This window comes from Prionailurus bengalensis, chromosome C1 (genome assembly GCF_016509475.1).
Source record: "Prionailurus bengalensis isolate Pbe53 chromosome C1, Fcat_Pben_1.1_paternal_pri, whole genome shotgun sequence".
NCBI lineage: Eukaryota > Metazoa > Chordata > Mammalia > Carnivora > Felidae > Prionailurus > Prionailurus bengalensis.
This window is the reverse complement of record NC_057345.1, coordinates 65,421,351-65,433,086: the sequence shown is the minus strand read 5'-3', so window position 1 is coordinate 65,433,086 and position 11,736 is coordinate 65,421,351. Positions and strand designations below refer to the sequence as shown.

The following is an 11,736-nucleotide window of genomic DNA, read 5'->3' as shown; positions in this document are numbered from 1 at the left end:
TATGTGTTTACATGTTCACCTCTCTAAAATGACTATAAGCTCCCTTGCTAAACTCACGTTCATTTTAGATTCATCTTTGTAGGCTGGTATCTACCACATAGTAGATGGTACATAAATGGCAACTGATATTCAGCACATGGCAAAACTGTACTCTCTAGGTGACAAAAAATGAGGAATTAATTCTCAGTCCTACCTCTGCTACTGAAGCAAAGGAATCAGTTGATGCGACGCTCAAGGTGTCTCGCAGGCCAAATTCATCCACATTCCCCTTCATGGTGACATCTGTATCTTTATCTTAAAAGTAAAAGAAGAAAAGTGAAGAAATTGATATTCCTTCTCATTGACATTCTATACTATGCCTGTCTTTTCTTTCTCTTTCTTCCTCCCTCCCTTCCTTCCTTCCTTCCTTCCCTTCCTTCCTTCTTTCCATCTTTATTTAGGCTGAAACCTAAAAGAAAATAAATACAAACCAATGGTATATAATCTGATAAGATTCTCAAAGTGTATTCACTGTTTAAGTGATTCTGAAATGCTGCTGAGCAGAGGAGAAAGTGCTATAAAGCAGACACTTTTACTTTAAAAGGGAATTAATTAAACTTACTATCAGATTTAAAAAGCTTTTGAATATGTAATATTTTAAACTGGTAAATAATAACTAGAGCTGGATTATCTATGACATGCTGTAAAATCAGCACATACCAAAGATAGCTGAAACAGAGCAAATTAGTTGCAAATGGCCTTGACCAAGTTGTGAGAACTGGTAAGTTTATTCAAATTAAATGAATTATTAGCATGAAATGTTGTCTGTTCAGTTACTTGTGATAAACTGATCAATTAAAACAATTCATGAAGAACTTATTCTTCAGTCCTTAAGGCCTATGTCAAAGGCCAAAAACAATCAGGGCTGATGTTTACTCTGGTTACTTGAAGGTCAAATACAACTGTCTCGATTATAAGGGCTGAAAAAGTTTAAATACATTGGCGAATGGTTAATCTGGCCATGCCAAGACAGTCTACCTGTTAACACATGGGGCATTTGAATGTGGGTACCAATACCTTCACATACTATCATCAGGAATCTGTAATTTTCAAATAAATACTGTACTTGCTTACAGATGTGTCTATATTGTAGCAAACAACTGATATGCTTTAAAATTTATCACAAGTATGAAAAAGCAAAGAACAAAATATACACTGATTTTTCATATTGAGTCTCTATCTGCTAAATTTGTCAGAAACTTTATCTTCTTTAAAAAAGAACCAGAGGGGCGCCTGAGTGGCTCAGGTGGTTAAGCATCTGACTCTTGATTTCGGCTCAGGTCATGATCTCATAGTAAGATGAAGCCTTGTGTCAGGCTCTGAGCAGGGCACCAGACACTACTTGGGATTCTTTCTCTCCCTCTCCTTTTTTTTTTAAGTTTATTTGTGAGAGAGAGTGTACAGCCATGTGCATGTGTGTGCAAGTGGGGGAGGGGCAGAGAGAGGGAGCGAGAGAATCCCAAGCAGGCTCTGCACCCCCTGTAAGTGAGGAGCCCCATGTGGGGCTCAAGGTCACCAACAGGCAGACCATGACCTGAGCTGAAATCAAGAGTTGGAGACCCAACCAACTGAGCCACCCAGGTGCCCCTCTCCCTCTACTTCTGCCCCTTCCCCAACTGCACTCTCTCTGTCTCTCTTAAAAAAAAAAAAAAGGAAGCAGGAATCTCTTTTTGGCTTTCATTCATCCAAATTTCTATTCCATCTTTTTTCCCCAAACTAAATTCATTACCTTTACCAGAAATTTTCCAAGTCCTGTTTAAAACCCTCAAGTACCAGAAAACACAAACATTTGTGATTCTATACAGGAAGAGTAGTTTGTTTTTTTTTAAAGGGAAACCATTAATTTATTTTCAACTCAGAAGGATTGCAACCAATTTATATTCCAAACTCTAAACCACGCAGAAAAGCTAACAAGCCATACTTGGTACAAGGCTCATTCTTATTAGGTATCAAGAATAACCATACACAAAGCGTATTTTTCCCCTCCTTTATATTTAGTGGGCCCATAGTTGACAATTTAACCATTTATATTCCAAGTTTAAATTATAATTGTTTTCAGATGAAGGTTACATCAATCATTTTAAAGTGCCTAACTTCACAGCTTAAAATCCTTCCACTACTAAATGACTAATGGAACACAATCAGAGGTTAAACTATTCTATTTTCCAAATACATTCGTTTGGAAATTTAAATTTTTTCATTGAACTGGAGAACAAAACAACATAATTGGTTTTGCACTTATAAACAGCTATAAGACTGGTATTTTTGGACACTCAATTATCCAGAAAAATTCCCGTTATTCTCTTTTTAGTGCATATGTGATTTTAAAAACTACACACACAAATACAAACTTATTTGTACACACAAAACTGAACTGGCATTTACAACTTTCACACCTTTATCTATCTTGTTATTTTTCCATTGTTAGTATTAATTATGCAAAAAGAAACCACAGTACAGTTTTCATTATGCCAAACCACTTTTAAAGTGGGTTAAATTATAAGTCAATTAAGTTAAATCTTGGTTCCATATGACTTTTGCTATTTTCAGAGTCGAACAGACATTTATCTTATGTTACTTTACCTTTCAGACATACCCATGGGCTGTTAAAAGTCTGTTTTACATCACTCAACAGTAACCAGCCAGTACTTTACTCAAAAAAAAAAAAAAAAAAAAAAAAAAATCTAACAAAGAAAAATGGCTCAGAGGAACTGGAAAGATTTATTCATTAAATCTAATTTCGTAAATCACAGACCATACCTCTCATTTCAGTAATTGTTATATTTCCTGGAATGGCAGCTTAAATTATGAAGAGAAATAATACATCTGTTTTTTAGATAAGCCAATAAAAAGCATGAATAAAGAATACTGAGTAATATCTCAAACTACTTGCTTTCATGAATCAAATGAAAATTTAAAATACTCTTTCACCTGAGTGTCTGACTCTTGATTTCAGCTCAGGTCATGATCTCACGGTTCAGTTCATGGGCTTGAGCCCTGCTATTAGTACAGAGCCTGCTTGGGATTCTCTCTCTCCCTTTCTCTCTGCATTCTCTCCCTCTCTCAAAATAAACTTAAAATAAAGATAAAATACTCTTTCTAAAAAGTATAAATTCTTGATTGTAGTACTGAAAGACTGCGACAGCATGGAAAACTGAAAACCAAAGGTTTCATTTTAGTATTTTCAGAAACTTCTTACCAAATTTTTCTTAGCAGAAAACACACACACACACACACACACACACACAATCATTACACACTTACCAGAATGATATGAGTTGGAAAAAATGGCAATTTTTTGTTAAAGATGTATAGTATTGAAAACTCACATACCCGTGGTAGAAATGTCAATTAGTAGAACCACTTTGGAGGATTTGATAGTATAATGAAAGTTCAAGACTGTATTTTCTGTGACAAGCAATTCTACCCTTAGGTGTTTTTTTACAGAAGTGCATGCTTATATGCATAAGAATATTCATAACAACATTGCTTACAACAACTCCAAACTAGGAAAAAAAAAAACACAGTTGTTCTCCTACCATAGAATACACAAACTGGGATATATTCAAACAATGAAATAAGTATACAACAATGAAAGTGAATGAATTGCTGTTATATGCAAGAATAAAGATAAACCTCACATGTTGAGTAAAGAATTATATGTATGATTTCATTCACATAAAATTCAAAAACAAGCAAAACTAAACTACAGTGATCAATCAGGACTACACTTAGTTGGTCAAATAAGAAAAGCCAGGAAGTAATTAGCATGAGCATCAGGACAATGGTTAGTTTTAGGAATGGGGAGAGGGGTGTTGATTAGGACCAGGTACAAGGAACCTTCTAGGGAGTTGGCAATGTTTTATTTTTTATTTTTATTTTTTCAAAGATTTTTTTTTTTTAAGTAATCTGTATACCCAACATAAGGCTCAAACTCACAATCCCAAGATCAAGAGTCACATGCTCCACCAACTGAGCCAACCATACACCCCAGCAATGTTTTATTTTTTGATCTACATGATAGTTACACAAGAGAGTGAGATAAATCACTGTTTTGTTTTGAACGCTTTCCTCTAAGGGTTTACATAGAAGGAGAGGAAACAATATATCTATGTATGTTGGCCCCAAATGGCTGACAGCAGAAAAGACAATGAAGTATTTCAACATTGGCAGTTAAGCTGTGAATTATTAAACGTGAATTTTATTCCCTGATAGGGGATGCTAAGTTCAAAAAGTCAAAAGATCTGATGAGTCTGTTAAGTATACTAGCAAATCAAAACAATCTATCTGCACCCCATAGTGGAATATCAGTAGTTGTGGGAGACTCTAATGCCATGCATATACCACTCACGACCTTTTTCCTCCTAGTTTACCCATCTTTCTTTGCTATTTAGTCATTGGTTTAGGATTTTAAGTGGGAATGTTTTGGTGGGGATAATCAACTATCTGCAGGAAGAAGACATGGAAACTAAGAGATGCTTACTATTTAATGACAATAAAAGTATGATGAAAGCAACATACATTTATTCGCACTTACTACTTGCCAGAAACCAAGTTACATGCTTTACATACATGATCGCATAATTCTCACAATAATCCTTTGAGGTAGGTACTCTTCTTTTTTTTCATCATACATATGAAGAAGCTGAGGTACAGAAATGTTAAGTAATGGTCCATACTCACACAGTTAAGAAATGGAATGGCAGGATTCAAAAGAAGTCATCTGACACCAGATTCCACGCTATGAAACTATGGAGCTGTGGTGTCCAACATAGTAGCCATTAGCCATGTGTGTCTACTGAGCGCATGAAATGTGGCTACTCAGAACTGAGATGTGCTGTAAGTGTAAAATACACAACGGATTTTGAAAACTTGGTACCAAAATATATAAAATCTTTTTAATATAAACTAGGTTTAAGAAAAATATATTACTAAAATTAATTTCACCTCTTTCATTTTATTTTTTCATGTATTTACTAGAAAATTTAAAGTTACATTTGTCACATTATATTGCTATTGGACAGTACTATTCGGGCATTCCTTTCTCATATCTTATCTAGAGTGCAAAGAGTTTACAAGCTCTACAGGATTCAGACTCAACTCACACGTTTTGAGTGACTAAAAGTAGTACCCAAGCTATTCTGCTAAATGCTTTCAGAGACTATTGCATTTAATATGTGTAACTGTTAGACCAATTATGTATAAGTATGTATAAGTATGTATAGCCTAATTATGTATAAGAATGCTTTATTGTAACTAGAACAACAACAAAAAAGCTATTCTCCAGTCAAAATCTTCAACGGCTCCTTGTCTGGTTTTCAAAGACTTCCATAATCTCTGTTCACCCTACCTATCTAATATTCTTTTCTATTAATTAATAAAAGACTCCTCAACTTTATGCTGTACTACATGTTATATTATACTGTATATTATATATTATCATACTAGAATTATATAACATATAGTCTATGCCATATAGTATACTTTATCATATACTATATATACATTCCTACATATTATACTAAACCATTATACTTACACTATATTATATACTGTACTATTCACTATACACCCACTTGCCATAGTAATGCAATGGGTAAAAGCTTGAGATTTCGAGTCAGCCAGTTAACATAGCATCTGGATCCCAATTCTGATCCCAGCTTTGCTACTTGTTATTAAGGTAAACTAGGAATAACAATATTGATTTCACAGAATTGTCATAAGGATTAAGTGAGAGATTTATGGAGGCATAGTTCTTTGTACATAGTAAGTGCTAAATAATTTTTCACTGCTATTACTATTGCCACATATATTCTTTATCAAGCCTTTAGTTCCTCCTGCATCTTCTCCAACACACAAATTTTTCCTTCTGTGCTCTTGCCCCATGCTACCCAGAACACATGTGGTTTTACAATGCAACTCAAGTACTACCACCTGTAAGTATCCTCCAAAAATTATCTAATTTTTTGCTTCTATATAAGGCAGTACAGCAAAAGTGTGGGCTCTGGAGCCAGACTGCTTGAATGATTTATTTTCTCCATTCCTCAGTGTTCTCACTTGAAAAATGGGAGTAAAATCTACCTCATAGAGTTGTGTAAGGATTAAATGAGTTAATACATGTAAAGTAAGTGTTCAACAATTGTTACCTATTCATAATATTATGTAAAAAAAAAAGTATGTACAATTCGATACACTATCTGAATTTTTATTTAACTATTACTATTGCCTGAATGTAACAATCATTCATGGACTTTCTCATCTTTTTTTTTTCCTTTCATTTTTTTTCCTGGTAGTTCCTATAGTTCTTAATAGAGCATTGAACACACTGTAAACACTTCAATATTTGTTGATATAAACTAAATAAAACTTGTTACACCAAGTGACCATAACCAAGACATGAAAATCCCTATTTTTAAAAGGCCTCTCATATATTTCATCTGGATCATTTTACCTGTTACATTACCTTTACATGTTTTCAGAGGCCTGTTAAAATTCTTATTTTTCCAATACGTGGCTCTAAATTAATTAAATTTATGATACTTTCTTATAAACTTAAAATATGCAGCTTATGCCCCATAATGCCTAATCTTTAACCTTAGATGTGCCTAAAAGAATGCTTTCCAGGGTCACCTGGGTGGTTCAGTCAATTAAGAGTACAGCTCTTGGTTTCAGCACTCAGTCATGATTTCACAGTTCATGAGCTCGAGCCCCGCATCGGGCTATGTGCTGACAGTGCTGACCTTGCTTGGGATTCTCTCTCCCTCATTCTCTGCCCCTCTCCTGCACTCTCTAAACAAACAAATAAACAAACTTTTTTAAAAAGAACGCTTTCCATATAATTGGGGGACTAAATATAAAAAATATACGCCAAAAAAAAAATGCCGAATGTTACCACACTGGCTCTCAAGAGAGTAGTTCTTTTTCTTCCTCTCTTTTATTTTTCTAATAGGCTCTATGCCCAAAATGGGGCTTAAACTCACAATGCAAGAAAGAGTTGCATGCTTTACCTACTGAGCCAGCCAGGTGCCCCTTTTCTTAACCTTTTTAAATAGTAAACCTAAAACTTTTATTATAATTTAATTTAATTTAATTTAATTTAATTTAATTTAAAGTAGGCTCTATGCCCAATGTGGGACTTGAACTCATGAGCCTGAGATTAAGAGTAGCATGCTCTAGGGGAGTCTGGGTGGCTCATTCAGTTAAGCATTTGACTCCTGATTTCGGATCAGATCATGATCTCACGGTTCATGAGTTCGAGCCTCACTTCAGGCTCCATGTTGAAAAGTGCAGAACAGCTTGGGATTCTCTCTCTCTCCCTCTCTGTCTGCCTCTACCCCGCACTCTCTCTCTCTCAAAAAATAAACTTAAAAAAAAGAAAAGAATAGCATGCTCTACTAACTGAGCCAGCCTGGCGCCCCAAGTCTAAAACTTTTTAAGACATTGCTCTTTACCTATCTCAATCACCCAGAACTTTTTTTTTTTTCACCCAGAACTTTTTAAAACATTCATGCATAGACATAAACTATGTTCTTCTTTGGAAGGATAATAAAGGTATGATGTTTACTTTTAACACAACACTCATACATTTTAGGCCAAAAATCTGACTGGATTCAAGCCTTGCTCCTTCTTTCACAATCTCATAATTCACGTATTTTTTTTCAAAGCAGAGTTTGCTTGAAAGTTAAAAAAACAAAAACAAAGAGAAAACACAAAGAGACACTTCAATCTTGGAACTTGAACTTCAGGCCTGTATCTACTTCTCTAAACCAATCCAAATGGGTTTTCTACAGGTCTCGCTTTTGCCATCCTTAGACACATTCTATTTTCTGTCGCTTAGAAGCCATCACGTCTATTTTAACCTCAGCAGATCCTAGTGGAGATTCCAAAGATGCCACTCTTCTTTTAAAGTCCACTGTGGATTTTGTAACACCAGTAAGAAGAGGAAGGCTGCCAAATGTCTAATGTCATCTGACTTCTATGTCAGCAGCTATTCTCCAGATGATTTTTAGCAACCTAAATATGATTTGGAACCTTGTCTTTTCTGTGGTTTTACGGAAAGTGGAAAAGTTCCTGCTGCTGACAAGCTATTTTCCAAACAGTCTGCTATAATCTGTTACAATAATTAAGAAATCTAGAAGACTCCTGCTGCTCTTTGTCCATCTTACATGACTACCTGCCCCATCGAGTCTACAGTCCTCTGCTCTACCAGCTGAGCTACTGAAGGGTGCAGCTACCTGCCCCATCTATACTGCAAACAGTTTTTTATTTTGGTTTGTTTTAAAATGCTATAGTATGAGACAGAAAAAAGTCGAATACAAAAATTTGAACCATCATAATTTCAGAAAGTAAAAGAACTAAGAGATATTTTCTTGATTTTTCCCTCAATGTACCTTAATAGTGACGAGTTACAATGAAACAAGAGAAAAAACTGATCAGTTCTTGATGTGTTATGATTTACGCAGTTTTAACTATGTGAAATACATACATGTACAAAAACAGCCTGATACCATTGATCTACCCAAAAGATATTTCCGTAACAGTTGTCTCTGGCTTTCTCTATTTATCAAAACGTTTTATATGGCATGTCTGCCCAATATAGCAACAGTAATTCCTAACTGGGAAATACAGCTGCCAATGCAAAACAAGTAATAGAAGGAAAGAGAAAGGAGTAACAGCACTTTTTATCTTTTTTTTTTTTTTTTAAGAAGAAAGAAATGACTGGATAACCCAAAGTGAAACAAAAAGTAATTAAGGTTAGGTCTGCAGTTCGAGAGACTTTAACAGGGTCACTAGCAAGAATTGGTCACTCTGTACACCACACAAAGGCCACTGACCAGTGGGACAAGTCAGCCCATATCCTGGGCCTGCATCTTCTAGGAGGAAGGTGAACCTTTTTCTTATCTCAAAAGTGCCCTTTCCAAAGGGCTACATGGGCCTTTTTCTAAATCACACAAAGGTCTCCAGTTAGTGAAGTGTTAGACTTAGAAATCCAAGCTGATAAGATGTAACTTGAATACAAAAGAGGCAAAGGCAAGTAGCAGGTTATTTCTCTTGTTTCTGGCACCCAAAGATTTTCATTACACTGCTTTAATCTCTGAGCCGATTTTGACTTACATATATAATACCAGTTTGTAGTATTATTAAACACTTTGAAATTAAGATTGTGAGCCTTAATAGATAGGAGGAAATTACTAAGCCCAATTTCTTATATGTTCTGCAATTTGTACTCTGTATATTTAGAAGCCTGATTATACAAATTAAGCGTGTAATTCATGTCACTCCCTAAAAATAAACCCTCAGGGAGTTTATCCTCTGACCACAGTGATTCTGCAGAGGAAAAGGACAAGGTCTTAGAGCATCAATTCTGTGTTGTCTGACATTTGACTCAAGATGATAGGTTGAGGTATTTCCTCTTGCTGCCAAGCTCTTTCAATATTGCTAAATGTTCTATCTGGCTGCGTATCAAAAAAGAAGAATAACATCTCTCTAGTGGTCAGGAGGTCCCACTTTATTCTCTGCCAGGGAATTTGTGCAAACAGTACTAAGCTGGAAAAACCTCTAATTTTCCCTTACAGGATATGTCACTCTCTCAATGAAATCCTCAGCATAAGAGAGCAGAAAGATGGATAAAATATTTAAATTTTACTACTCAACACTTCCACAATCTCCTCCAAACACATAAATTTGATTATGACTTCTTATAATTCTCAGTGGCTCCCTTTTGCCTAAAAGTACAAAAACAAGAACTTTCACGATTTATCTCCTGCCCACCTGTCTTGATTCACTTCTCACCACTCCCCTACATGTTGTATTTCCGAGACATAACAGGCTCCAGTCTACACCTTGATCCATGTTGTTTGCTCCGCCTGAAGTGCCCCTTTCTCAATTATCTTCCTGATGGATCACCTTTCTTCAAGTGTCACGCATATGAAGCCTTCCTTGAGGAATAATTTAGGCTTTTCTTTGGTGTTTCTATAGCACTTTCTAAACACATTATTATACCACTCACTCCACTGTGCTATATAATTTTCATTTTTTTAATTATTTTTTTTAATGTTTATTTATTTTTGAGAGACAGAGACAGAGACAGAACATGAGCGGGGCAGGGAAGGGGTGCAGAATCTGAAGCAGGCTCCAGGCTCTGAGCCGCCAGCAAAGAGTCCAACGCGGGGCTTGAACCCACGAAACGAGAGATTCGTTACCTGAGCTGAAGTCGGACGCTTAACTGAGTGTGTCACCCAGGCACCCCTGTGCTATGTAATTTTTAATGCCTACCTCGCTGCAAAACTAGTCTCTGTGTTGCCGAAAAACAAGGATGAAATGTCCTTCATCCTAGTCTTTCCAATGCCTTATAACATGTCTGACATATATTAGGCGATCAAATGTTTGCTAAATAAATATTAGAGACCTAAGATTTTATGAGTTCATTCTGTTCAAAAAATAGATTATAATGAGGACTAAACATGTATCTGAAATATGCAAAGCAATACTGTAAAACTATAAAAATTCTTGGTTTGTTTTTAAGGGCTAAATTTGTTCCTACACATCAGTATGAAAGAATCTCAAAGTCCTCTGCTCAGCCAAAAAAACAGTATTTATCAAACTTGTGGCTTCAGAGTTGCCTGCTAATACAGCTATTGCAAATACATACTACTCTTTATAGAAAATGTAAGCAAACAAACTATGAAGCCCAATTAATTTTAAGAGAAATCTAAATAAAGTGTAGATTAACAAGCTTGAACTTAATTTCTATAAACCACATCAACTAAATCATGTCCCCAAGAAACTGTAAGCAAGCTTCATTTGTTGTTAATCAATTTATTTTTACACTGGTATTAAATTCAGCAATTTAGTACGGCCCCAATAGCCTAACCAAAGTAATCTTAATCTTGAATGTACCATTACTGAAATACACTACCAAACCATGTAATGATGCATACCCTGCATGATATGATGATAAAATGATAACAGAAATCTCCCAAAGTATAAATGATTCCGAGATGTTAGGTTTTAATCCCATATTCTCCCAACTTCTCACTAGTTGCTGGAACCAACCAAAGTCTAATTTTTCCCAAAATAATTCAGATAATAACACAAATTTCTGTTAATATGAAAGATAAATATACTCTAACTGTACAATATCTGATATGTACAAAGATTATGTATGTAGCACAGATGTGTATTTTGAATCAAAATACAACAAATATTTGTGAATCTATCATCCATTTATAGCCACTCTTCAAAGTTTACAAAATTATTTCCTTAAAAGGAAAAATAATACAGTCACGCAGTACTGTATATATCTTCTTACCTGTATTCATGATACAAATATGGGTTTCCAAATGAATTTAAAAGATGTTCAGACATTTTAGCAAAAAAAACAACAGCAGATAACTAAAGATAAACACATGTCCCAAACCAGATCTGTTTACTTTCAACTTCTTATCTTAGACTCTTAAACAGGTTGAGGGCACTTCAGTTGGGAAGTACAGAAAAGAATGGAGGCGGGAAGGAAAGTTAAAAGAAGGATCTCGTGCTTTGTGGAAGGAGTTTAGACTCTGAGTCTTATAGAGTAGCTCAGTCTTGAGGTATATACTAACCTATATTGCTTTCTAATTGCTTCATAAGAATAACTCTTAACTGGACAATCATACCACAGGCATCCTGAAGACTGGGACTTGAGCCCTTACTTATCTA

At 35.3% G+C, this 11,736-nt stretch overlaps 1 protein-coding gene across 1 annotated transcript in view; it reads right to left on the bottom strand.

Annotated features, from left to right (window-relative positions):
• Positions 1–11,736, bottom strand: part of MIGA1 (mitoguardin 1) — a 107,933-nt gene that overhangs the window by 37,069 nt on the left and 59,128 nt on the right. The window contains exon 8 of the mRNA XM_043575320.1: positions 194–294. Within this exon, the coding sequence (XP_043431255.1) occupies positions 194–294 (101 nt within the window). The remainder of the gene's footprint in view (positions 1–193; positions 295–11,736) is intronic.